At 41.9% G+C, this 13272-nt stretch overlaps 1 protein-coding gene across 2 annotated transcripts in view; it reads right to left on the bottom strand.

Moving 5' to 3' along the window:
• Positions 1-7422: 7422 nt before the first annotated feature.
• The window catches only part of LOC115156204 (poly(rC)-binding protein 3), a 172179-nt gene continuing 166329 nt past the window's right edge, over positions 7423-13272 (bottom strand). For both annotated transcript variants that reach the window (XM_029703584.1, XM_029703585.1), the window contains exons 14-16: positions 10693-10745; positions 10109-10278; positions 7423-8744 (exon numbers count right to left, since the gene is read on the bottom strand). In XM_029703584.1, coding sequence (XP_029559444.1) covers positions 8690-8744; positions 10109-10278; positions 10693-10745 — 278 coding nt within the window. In that variant the 3' untranslated portion in view covers positions 7423-8689. The remainder of the gene's footprint in view (positions 8745-10108; positions 10279-10692; positions 10746-13272) is intronic.

The raw sequence follows: 13272 nt of genomic DNA, 5'->3' as shown, positions 1-13272 counted from the left end.
AGCTAGTCTCTTCTCCATAGCCACTACTGTAGATCTGACTACGGGAGGATTGGATAGGCGAAAGCAATATGGCAAAATTTCCATCCAGCCAGTCAGAAGGCAAAATGAAGCTATTATGATAATGCTACAGCGACCCAATCCTCACAGAGCTACTGGAGTTCTTAGGCGTAAGTAAGCCTTTGGATGTAGGCTAGGAGTCAATTTGGAATTGTGCTTATGTCACTGTAACACAGGTTATGGAGAGCTTAGAATAATTTATAACACATATAACATGCAACTTATATTTTTTCTAACAATAAATATTTGAAGAAAGACCCTCAGCAAAAATGTGTTTATGATTGGATGTTAAGCATTACGATAATAACATTATACTTTATTATTAAAAAAACGCACAAATAATAACAACCACTGATCAAAATTAAAAAAAGTAATTGTATTCATGTGAAAGCTTAAACTGATCTCAATAAATGTATCTAATATCGATCTCCAAGAAGCGAATTATCAACCATAAATATACCCCCTCTTACATTTTCAAACAGCATATTTTACATCAGCTTTAAGAGAAAAAAGGGCCCTTCCATTTTTTTGCTGCTCTAGCACAAAGAAAATAAAAGTGATTGAAAATGTATGATCAAAATGACAGCCTGTAATGGAATTTGTTTCTTTATACACTGCTCAAAAAAATAAAGGGAACACTTAAACAACACAATGTAACTCCAAGTCAATCACACTTCTGTGAAATCAAACTGTCCACTTAGGAAGCAACACTGATTGACAATACATTTCACATGCTGTTGTGCAAATGGAATAGACAACAGGTGGAAATTATAGGCAATTAGCAAGACACCCCCAATAAAGGAGTGGTTCTGCAGGTGGGGATCACAGACCACTTCTCAGTTCCTATGCTTCCTGGCTGATGTTTTGGTCACTTTTGAATGCTGGCGGTGCTTTCACTCTAGTGGTAGCATGAGACGGAGTCTACAACCCACACAAGTGTCTCAGGTAGTGCAGCTCATCCAGGATGGCACATCAATGCGAGCTGTGGCAAGAAAGTTTGCTGTGTCTGTCAGCGTAGTATCCAGAGCATGGAGGCGCTACCAGGAGACAGGCCAGTACATCAGGAGACGTGGAGGAGGCTGTAGGAGGGCAACAAGCCAGCAGCAGGACCGCTACCTCCGCCTTTGTGCAAGGAGGAGCAGGAGAAGCACTGCCAGAGCCCTGCAAAATGACCTCCAGCAGGCCACAAATGTGCATGTGTCTGCTCAAACGGTCAGAAACAGACTCCATGAGGGTGGTATGAGGGCCCAATGTCCACAGGTGGGGGTTTGGCTTACAGCCCAACACCGTGCAGGACGTTTGGCATTTGCCAGAGAACACCAAGATTGGCAAATTCGCCACTGGCGCCCTGTGCTCTTCACAGATGAAAGCAGGTTCACACTGAGCATGTGACAGACGTGACAGAGTCTGGAGACGCCGTGGAGAACGTTCTGCTGCCTGCAACATCCTCCAGCATGACCGGTTTGGCGGTGGGTCAGTCATGGTGTGGGGTGGCATTTCTTTGGGGGGGCCACACAGCTCTCCATGTGCTCACCAGAGGTAGCCTGACTGCCATTAGGTACCAAGATGAGATCCTCAGACCCCTTGTGAGACCATATGCTGGTGCGGTTGGCCCTGGGTTCCTCCTAATGCAAGACAATGCTAGACCTCATGTGGCTGGAGTGTGTCAGCAGTTCCTGCAAGAGGAAGGCATTGATGCTATGGACTGGCCCGCCCGTTCCCCAGACCTGAATCCAATTGAGCACATCTGGGACATCATGTCTCGCTCCATCCACCAACGCCACGTTGCACCACAGACTGTCCAGGAGTTGGCGGATGCTTTAGTCCAGGTCTGGGAGGAGATCCCTCAGGAGACCATCCGCCACCTCATCAGGAGCATGCCCAGGCGTTGTAGGGAGGTCACACGTGGATGCCACACACACTACTGAGCCTCATTTTGACTTGTTTTAATGACATTACATCAAAGTTGGATCAGCCTGTAGTGTGGTTTTCCACTTTAATTTTGAGTGTGACTCCAAATCCAGACCTCCATGGGTTGATAAATTGGATTTCCATTGATTATTTTTGTGTGATTTTGTTGTCAGCACATTCAACTCTGTAAAGAAAAAAGTATTTAATAAGATTATTTATTTCATTCAGATCTAGGATGTGTTGTTTAAGTGTTCCCTTTATTTTTTTGAGCAGTATATATACAGTTCCAGGCAAAAGTTTTGACACACCTACTCATTCAAGGGTTTTTCTTTATTTTTACTATTTTCTACATTGCAGAATAACAGTGAAGACATCAAAACTAGGAAATAACACATATGGAATCATGTAGTAACACTCTTGGAATTCTCTCAACCAGCTTCACCTGGAATGCTTTTCCAACAGTCTTGAAGGGGTTTCCACATATGCTGACCAATTGTTGGCTGCTTTTAATTCACTCTGCAGTCCAACTCATCCCAAACCATCTCGATTAGGTTGAGGTCAAGTGATTGAGGACGCCAGGTCATCTTCTGCAGCATACCATTACTCTCCTTATTGGTCAAATAGCCCTTACACAGCCTGGAGGTGTGTTGGGTCATTGACCAGTTGAAAAACAAATGATTGTCCCACTCAGCGCACACCAGATGGGATGGTTTATCACCGCATAATGCTGTGGTAGCCATGCTGGTTAAGTGTGCCTTGAATTCTAAATAAATCCCTCACAGTGTCACCAGCAAAGCACCCCCACACCATCACACCTCCTCCTCCATGCTTCACGGTGGGAACCACACCTGCAGAGATCATCCGTTCACCTACTCTGCGTCTCACAAAGACACGGCGGTTGGAAGCAAAAATCTCAAATTTGGACTTATCAGACCAAAGGACAAATTTCCACCGGTCTAATGTCCATTGCCCGTGTTTCTTGGCCCAAGCAAGTCCCTTCTTCTTATTGGTGTCCTTTAGGAGTGGTTTCTTTGCAGCATTTCACCATGAAGGCCTGATTCACGCAGTCTCTGGTGAACAGTGGATGTTGAGATGTGTCTGCTACTTTAACACTGTGAAGCATTTATTTGGGCTGCTATTTCTGAGGCTGGTAACTCTAATGAACTTGTCCTCTGGGTCTTCTTTTCCTGTGGTGGTCCTCATGAGAACCAGTTTCATCATAGCGCTTGATCATTTTTGTGACTGCACTTGAAGAAACTTTATAAGTTCTTGAAATTTTCCGGATTGACTGACCTTCATGTCTTAAAGTAATGATGGACTGTCATTTCTCTTTGCTTATTTTAGCTATCCTTGCCATAATATGGACTTTTACCAAATAGGGCTATCTTCTGTGTACCACCCCTACCTTTTTCACAACACAACTGATTGGCTCAAACGCATTAAGGAAAGAAATTCCACAAATTAACAAGGCACACTGTTAATTGAAATTCCTTTCGAGGTGACAACCTCATAAAGCTGTTTGAGAGAATGTCAAGAGATGCAAAGCTGTCATCAAGGCAAGGTGTGGCTACTTTGAAGTCTCTCAAATAAACATGTTATTTTTCTAAAACACTTTTTTGCTTACTACATGATTCTATATGTGTTATTTAATAGTTTTGATGTCTTCACAATTATTCTACAATGAACAAAATAGTAAAAGTAAAGAAAAACCCTTGAATAAGTAGGTGTACAAACTGTTGACTGGTACTGTGTATGTATAAACAGTTGAAGTCAGAAGTTTACGTACACCTTAGCTAAATACATTTAAACTCAGTTTTTCACAATTCCTGACATTTAATCCTAGTAAAAATTCCCTGTTTTAGGTTAGCTAGGATCACCACTTTATTTTAAGAATGTGAAATGTCAGAATAATAGTAGAGGGAATGATTTATTTCAGCTGTATTTCTTCCATCACATTCCCAGTGGGTCAGAAGTTTACATACACTCAATTAGTATTTGGTAGCATTGCATTTCAATTGTTTAACTTGGGTCAAACGTTTTGGGTAGCCTTCCACAAGCTTCCCACAATAAGTTGGGTGAATTTTGGCCCATTCCTCCTGACAGAGCTGGTGTAACTGAGTCAGGTTTGTAGCCCTCCTTCCTCGCCCACGCTTTTTCAGTTCTGCCCACAAATTTTCTATAGGATTGAGGTCAGGGCTTTGTGATGGCCACTCCAATACCTTGACTTTGTTGTCCTTATGCCATTTTGCCACAACTTTGGAAGTATGCTTGGGGTCACTGTCCATTTGGAAGACCCATTTGCAACCAAGCTTTCACTTCCTGACTGATGTCTTGAGATGTTGCTTCAATATATCCACATAATTTCCCTCCTCACGATGCCATCTATTGTGTGAAGTGCACCAGCCCCTCCTGCAGCAAAGCACCCCCACAACATGATGCTGCCACCCCCGTGCTTCACGGTTGGGATGGTGTTCTTCGGCTTGCAAGCCTCCCCCTTTTTCCTCCAAACATAACGATGGTCATTATAGCCAAACAGCTCTATTTTTGTTTCATCAGACCAGAGGACATTTCTCCAAAAAGTACAATCTTTGTCCCCATGTGCAGCTGCAAACCATAGAATGGCTTTTTTATGGCGGTTTTGGAGCAGTGGCTTCTTCCTTGCTGAGCGGTCTTTCAGGTTATGTCGATATAGGACTCGTTTTACTGTGGATATAGATACTTTTGTACCTGTTTCCTCCAGCATCTTCACAAGGTCCTTTGCTGGTGTTCTGGGACTGATTTGCACTTTTCGCACCAAAGTAGGTTAATTTCTAGGAGACAGAATGCATCTCCTTCCTGAGAGGAATGACGGCTACGTGGTGCTATGGTGTTTATACTTACGTACTATTGTTTGTACAGATGAACGTGGTACCTTCAGGCGTTTGGAAATTTCTCCCATGGATGAACTAGAGTTGTGGAGATCTACAGTTTTTTTCTGAGGTCTTGGCTGATTTATTTTGATTATCCAATGATGTCAAGCATAGAGGCACTGAGTTTGAAGGTAGGCCTTGAAATACATCCACCGGTACACCTCCAATTGACTCAAATGATGTCAATTTGCCTATCAGAAGCTTCTGAAGCCATTAAATAATTTTCTGGAATTTTCCAAGCTTTTTAAAGGCAAAGTCAACTTAGTTGATGTCAAGACAGACAGACAGGCAGACAGACAGGCAGGCAGGCAGACAGACAGACAGACAGACAGACAGACAGACAGACAGACAGACAGACAGACAGACAGACAGACAGACAGACAGACAGACAGACAGACAGACAGACAGACAGACAGACAGACAGACAGACAGACAGACAGACAGACAGTGGTGTGTATTCATGGATGCCAAGGGAAGCCAGGCTTCTCCAAATATTTGACCAATAAAAAAATGTAATAAATAAAATAATATATATTTTGTCTCTCTCTTTGTTTTCATAATTTTCCGTCAATTAGCAAGAGGCTGAATCTCACCGGAGAAATCACTTGAGCGAGTGAAACAGCGCCCCTCTGTCTCAGTATGTGTATCCCATTTATGTGATGCTGTCTGGACCAAAAGAGTAAAACATGTTGCCACAATAGTGTTTGATTGATTGATGCCAGCAAGCATTTGACCTCCCTTGTAAAAAAAGAAAGTGTTGAAAGAATCAGCCAATCAGCGGTGAGCTTAACTGTGGGTTGTCCACGTGCAGCAAAATTACTTTTGGTGTCTAAGTTTGTTTTCAGTGTATTAAACTAAGCAAACAGTATATAGCCTTGTTGATTTGATGATGTTTAAAGGTTTAAGTTGAAATGGTGCTGGAATAGCGAAGGCAGTGCTCCTGTGATTTGCGGTAACTCTGTGGTTCTAAATCAGTTGTTGTTGTTTAGTAGACTGTCAAACATTAACTTGCTTGATCATGCTGTAGGTGATAACACTATTACATGCAGTGGCGATCCATATATTTTGTATATTTTTTTGTGTCTTTTTTTTGGAGGGGGGTTGCCTGTTTTGCATGTTATTTTGACATTAATACAGTACGTGTTGCATATCAGTTTGCAAACAATATATATTTTTTTAAATAATCATTGAGTTAATAAAGTCGCAAACAAACTTGGCATAGCTCAGTGCTTTCTGTGGTGGTGGGGCAGCCAGCGGAAAATATGGAGCGTAGGGTTTGGTAATGTTCTCTTGTTGCGTCGTGATTGGGTAATGTTCTCTAGTTGTGCCGTGATCCTGACACACTACGTCACCGCAAAATCTACGGGGAGAGCAAGCCCCTTGGGTGCTGCCATTGACTTACATTAGAATTGCCCAACAAAGAAGGCTCAAGGTCATTGGTCACAGATAAAATGACATCAAATCACATTATATCTACAGTAGCTTTGATTGGACTGATCATGTCAATGTCATGCTTTAATTAAATCTTAGCCCGCAAGCTGGAAAGCGGTCATCTTCATTAATCAAGTCGACAATCTACTGGCAAATGCTTTTCAATTCTTGTCATATGAAGAGAAATTATAGATAAAACATACTCATCGGCCATTGGACATAAACATTACCCAACAAGTTGAAAATCGCAAATTCAACAATGAGTGGTTTGGAAGGAATCAGTGGCTAACTGCAAGCATTGCAAATAAATCACTAGCCTGTTATTCAGTGGAGAGGGTGTGTGGTCCAAGTCTGGGTTTAAGGGTCTCTTTTCCAAATAAATATTCACTCGCAACACACCATGGGCCAGAAAAAGTTGAATACATTAGCCATGCTGTCAATCCAGCATTACTTCTGCCGCATTCAAAACAACTGGAAACTTGGAACTGGGACATTTCAGTCTTCAGTGAGTTCAAGACAAATGGAAACTTGGGGGAAAAAAACGAGCTCCGACTGGGAAAATCCCTTTTGAACGGTCTTCCAAACCGGAATTCCAAGGCCTCTTTCTAGAGCTTCGACCTGAAGATCACTGACGTCATGATTCAACCTTGTTGTCTTGAAAGCATCATAAATCTAGAGAATGCCAGACTTTGATGACAATGTTGGATGACAAAATTTGTCCACGAGAAGGACCGCCGCGCCACCTTCCTGTTCAAGTGAGCACAGCACAACAAGGTGAGTCCAAAAATGTCTTGTATGCTGCTGCATAAATTATGTAATGTAGTGTAGTGGCTTTGCTGACATGCATCTAAATAAAAATTGGAGTTTGCCCCAGCAAGATTTACTGTGCACATATCACCCAAAACTTTGCCATGTAATTATTTATGCAAAATATATTCAGATATTATTACAATGTATGCATTTTTAGAGGCAAATATTCTGATGTGAATTTCTGGCTCCGTTGACTGTCCTAGCCTATTTCAATAGTACACTTATTAGCCTACTATTAAAGCATTGTGAATTACTTTGGTCCTAGACCCATGTTAGCAAATCAAACATTAAAAACAGACACGTATTTTAATTTGGGACAGTTTATTTTCTTTTTGGGGCGTTTGAAATTGCACTTTGGGACGATTCTCGGATGGTTAGTCTCTCTCGAACCCTGCATATATCATGAGCATAGACACTATACCTGTGTTTTAAAATGATTAAATAAACTGAATTCAGAGTAAAACACATGAAAATGCCCAAAAATAAAGTGTCCTTTGAATAGTCGGTTGAGGGCAGGTGAGGAGACTCATGTTAACAGTGTGGGTATCATGTTTACTTTACATAAAATAAATTAGTTAGGACCGCTTAAAGGCGCAGGACAGATAAATACAGAGAACAAAAATAAACGTGCAATGCCATTGACACAAGGGTCGTGTGATGCAGTGAAGAATGATGGGTAGAAATTAGTGTTCACATTCCAGTGACCTCAGACGTCAGCCTAGAATAGTTAAGGAAGAGGGGAGAAGGGAAGGGTGAAGGAAAAATATAGAAAAAAAATAGAAAAAAAAACTTTTCTGAGATTGGACACTTTCGCACAACAGTGAAACTCTGCAGCATTCTGTCTTTTAGGTCTCCATGTTACATTTACTATTGTATATTGGTCATGCATATGGATTTTATGATGCAATTTCATTAAAACCAATCCCAAATTTTCCAGGTAATTCCGGATTTTCCCTAATTGAAAAACCTGCACCTAAGTCTCTTGAGCTAAGAATAGTGTGAGTTCAAACGTAGTCCTCTATCACAATGGAAGTTGCTGACTTAATAATTTAAGTCTCCCTGCAAAATGGAGAACCTCCGAAACCTCCTTACTATTTACATAAAAAGCACTTCCTTTTCATTCCAAATTTGACGCAACAATATCTCTTCACAAACGCATCACATCACTCGAGACTCATGGCCAATAGCATTGCCCAGTAGCAATCTGAATAGCAATATTTTTTTGTTTTCCACTTTTTATCCGTTTTTACTTGCCTGACAATTAACTACAAGATTGAATCTGCAAACTTATCTCTGACCTAGCAAACAGAAAAATGATGTAACAATTATCCTAAGCAGTCGGCATGCTGAAACACTATACGTAACTCTTTACATTACATGAACAGAATTCAAGTCAAATTGTTTCACTTTGCTTTACAAATAGCCTCTTTAGCCTCTTCAAAGCTGCTAAAGCTTAAGTGTCAAGTGCTAAAGGAATCAGGTAGCCATTAAGTTCTGTGGGAGTATACATGGGGTTATTGGGGAGACAGTTGCTGCTGTTAGCTTCTTGATTGTGGAACCAGATTTGGGCCTCAGGATGTTGTCATGGATGACGGGTCATTCCACATGGCAGCCACATCCCTGAACCTGTCAGTGGAATTGTGGGAAAGCAATAGCCATTAGTCTCTTTCCAACCGCTTCTCTGCAAACCAAACTCTGAAAGAAAGAAGTCACAGAAAACAAAGCCCCCATGTTGTAAATTGTGTGTATCAGTAAGAATTGAAGCATATGGATTGGGACTGAACCCCTGACACTGTCTCATTTCAAGGTTGTGTTCATTAGGTGCCAAGGGAATAAAACTGACTAAAACAGGGACAGACTACCTGGCCTTTGTTCTCCGTGCTCTAATGACCATGACCCAACTTTGAAGATAAGTTATATGAACATTTCTGACACTTTATGGGAAAAAGCTTTTTATTTTGTTTTGTGATAATGAAAGAGTGGTTTTAGAGGACAGTGAGAAGAAGGAGAGAGGGGAGAGCATAAGGGAACTTTAAAATACAAATTTGATCTCCAATATTATATAATACACTGCTCAGCTCCTGGCTATACTGCCTCTGGCAAATACAGGAGTAGATGCTACCAACCACCACCAGGGTCAGATTCCCATCTATGTAAAAGGTTAATGGACTTTGTGCTGAGACAATGTCTCGGTCCCAAATGGCACCCTATTCCCTAAATATATAGGAAGTAGACTGCCATTTGGGACTGAATCCTCTGTAATAGCCTACTAGATTTATCTATAAATAAAGAGCTTGATTTCAACACAGAGAAGGAAGGGGGATACCTACTCAGTTGAATGCCTTCAACTGAAATGTGTCTTCTGCATTTAACCCAACCCCTCTGAATCAGAGAGTTGTGGGGGGCTGTCATAATCAACATCCACAGCACCCGGGGAACAGTGGGTTAACTACCTTGCTCAGGGACAGAACTACAGAATTTTACTTTGTCAGCTCAGGGATTCAATCCAGCAACCTTTCAGTTACTGGCCCAATGCCCTAAACACTAGGCTACCTAATTTATGTGTTATTTACCTGTGTTGAGGTGGATGTGTTTTCTACTGGGCTCAGTCATTAGCCAGAGCAGTGACATTTAACCTAAGCAGCCTGCCATGAAAGGTCTATCATAATAATGATATAATCCTCGTCAATAATGACACAACATTTTCAAAATTGAATCAATTGCTGTCTAATCTCAATAAAACATGTCATTAGGTTAGGTCTGTTGCCACCTAACTGCCATCACACATTATGACTCATATCGATGCCAGAAATAGCCGTGGAGGCATTTGACAGAAGGCTTCTTTGTACAAAGGGACTCCTCCACAGACAACCATTTCCCACGGAAATGTACTGCAGGTCACTGATTCGGCCTCATGCTAACAATGCATACTGCTTGCATTAGCATTATTAGTGTCAGCGCTCTGATGTTGGCGGTGGGTAAGAGGTTACCTTGCGTTGATGAGGTACTGGGCAAGGCTGATGTTGGCGGGGGTTCCTGTGATAGTGATCTGGCGCTCCGACGAGCCCTCCATGGCATTAGCGATTTTGATCTGCGCCCCAGACATCTGGCGGATCTCGTTGATTTTGGTTCCCTGGCGCCCGATTATGCAGCCTATTAGCTGGGAAGAAATGGCAGCGGTTCTTAACTGGGAAACCTGGAACAGAAGCCTTGGGCTGGCTTTCATTGATTTGAGCTTTAAAAAGCTCAATCATGAAAGCAGTGCGACATCATTGGCTCATTGCAGGGTCAGTTCCATTGAAACCCAGTAACTACAAGAAATTAATTTAAAGTAATTTGAGAAATGTTTCATTTTTCATGAGGTATTTTTCATGTCATTGAAAGTTGATGGTGTTACAAGGCAGCATTTTTAAGTCTTTGTATGTCTGTGTTAACTAATATTTGTCTTCACAGTAAAAGTTATCTTGTGGGGAAGTTCTTTGAATTACTGTTCATCTACTGAGCGGAGAGATAAAATGAGTTGACCCTGATACCGGTTCATTAGTAGTTTATCCTACTGTTGTCCTTTACTCACATCATTTGGAATTGTGAGTTCATGAGTGCTGGCCGGGGGGCTGGTATCCAAACCTGTGTTGGGGAACAGGGAAGGAGAGAACATGGCATAAATAGCATTTTTTATCAATTGGAGGATGTCTTGCTGTGAGTCAGGACCTTGGTCTCAGGATTGCAGTCCTAAGGCATCAATGAACCAAGGACCTTGGTTTGTTACCATAGTAGTCAACATGAGAGCCGTGCCCTTGGGGTGAGATCCAACATAATCGAGATCCCATTAATGTACAGTGGGATCCAAATGTATTGCCACCCTTGATATAGATGAGCAAAAAAGACTGTATACAATAAATAATAAAAATACTGAGCTATATTGTATGCTCAAATAAACAGGATTTTAATTTATTTTATACTAATACAATTGCTCAGAGAGAAATATTTTGTTTAAAGCCCCTATGCTGTCTTTTTAATTTAAATGTTTAAATCATCACTTTGTGCACTTATTATTATTATTTTGTATAACTTGTTATAATTTATTTCCCTGGGCCTCCTTTAGCCACTGAAATGCTCAGTGTCACGGTTGTCGTTGGTTAAGGAGGACCAAAACGCAGCAGGTATGTGTAAGCTCATCTTGAGGTTTATTCTCCAAAATGAACACCAAAAATAACTAAAAGAGAACAAACGATCAACACACAGTCTGACAAGGCTAAACTCAGAACAATCTCCCACAATTAAACAGACAAACACACCCAACTAATATAGGACTTCCAATCAAAGGCAACACCACACAGCTGCCTTCAATTGGAAGTCCACCCCAATTAACCAAACATAGACATACAACTAACTAGATCAACATAGAAATACGTGAAACTCAAACAGTGCCCAAAAACCCCGGAATACTAAATCAAATGCCCTTACAACAAAAACACCACCCTGAACCACATAAAACAAATCCCCTCTGCCATGTCCTGACCAAACTACAATACCAATTAACCCTTATACTGGCCAGGACGTGACACTCAGTCAGACTGTGTGGGCATGGGGATACAAATTTGAATATACACTACATGATCAAAAGTATGTGGACACCTGCTCGACGAACATCTCATTCCAAAATCATGGGCAATAATTTGGAGTTGGTCCCCCTTTGCTGCTATAACAACCTCAACACTTCTGGGAAGGCTTTCCACTAGATGTTGGAACATTGCTGCAATCTTGCTTCCATTCAGCCACCAGAGCATTAGTGAGGTCTGGCACTGATGTTGGGCGATTAGGCCTGGCTCGGTGTTCCAATTGTAATGCCCCCGTGAAACAGGAAAGGGCCTTCCCCAAGCTGTTGCCACAAAGTTGGAAGCACATAATTGTTTAGAATGTCATTGTATGCTGTGGCATTAAAATGTCCCTTCCGTGTAACTAACGGGCCAAGCCCGAACCATGAAAAACAGCTCCCGACCATTTTTCCTCCTATACCAGTTGGTACCATGCATTGCGGCAGTTAGCGTTCTCCTGGCATCCACCAAACCCCAATTCATCTGTTGGACTACCAGATGGAGAAGCATGATTCATCACTCCAGAGAATGCGTTTCCACAATTCCTGAGTCCAATGGCGGCAAGCTTTACACCACACCAGTAGAAGTCTTGGCATTGCACATTGTGATCTTAGGCTTGTGTGCGGCTTCTCGGCCATGGAAACCCATTTCATGAAGCTCCCGACGAACAGTTCTTGTGCTGCCATTGCTTCCAGAGCAGTTTGGAACTCGGTAGTGAGTGTTGCAATCGAGTACAGGCGATTTTTACGTGCTATGCGCTTCAACACTCGCCAGTCCTGTTCTGTGAGCTTGTATTTGTATTTATTATCCACGTTAGCTGCTGCCAAGGCAGCAAATCAAATCAAACTTTATTTGTCACATGCTCCGAATACAACAAGTGTAGACCTTACCATGAAATGCTTACTTACAAGCCCTTAACCAAGAGTGCAGTTCAAGAAGAGTTAAGAAAATATTTACCAAAAAAAACGAAAGAAAAAAATAATAAAAAGTAACACAATAAAATAACAATAACAAGGCTATATACCGAGTCAATGTGTGGGCGTTCAGGTTAGTCGAGGCAATTTGTACACGTAGCTAGGGGTGAAGTGATAATAAACAGCGAGTAGCAGCAGTGTACAAAACAAATGGAGGGGGGATGTCAATTGATTAATTGTTCAGCAGTCTTATGGCTTGGGGGTAGATGCTGTTAAGGAGCCTTTTGGTCCTACACTTGGCGCTCTGGTACTGCTTGCCGCGCGGTAGCAGAGAAAACAGTCTATGACTTGGGTGACTGGAGTCTCTGACAATTTTTAGGGCCTTCCTCTGACACTGCCTGGTATAGAGGTCCTGGATGGCAGGAAGCTTGGCCCCAGTGATGTACTGGGCCATTCGCACTACCCTCTGTAGTGCCTTGCAGTCGGAGGCCGAGCAGTTGCCATACCAGGCGGTGATGCAACCAGTCAGGATGCAATTGATGGTACAGCTGTAGAACTTTTGAGGATCAGTGGACCCATGTCAAATCTTTTCAGTCTCCTGAGATGGAAAAGGTGTTGTTCACGACTGTCTTGGTGTGTTTG

Source organism: Salmo trutta, chromosome 20 (assembly GCF_901001165.1).
Source record: "Salmo trutta chromosome 20, fSalTru1.1, whole genome shotgun sequence".
Lineage (NCBI taxonomy): Eukaryota > Metazoa > Chordata > Actinopteri > Salmoniformes > Salmonidae > Salmo > Salmo trutta.
Note: the sequence above shows the minus strand (reverse complement) of the source record. Positions and strands in the feature narration are given on the sequence as shown.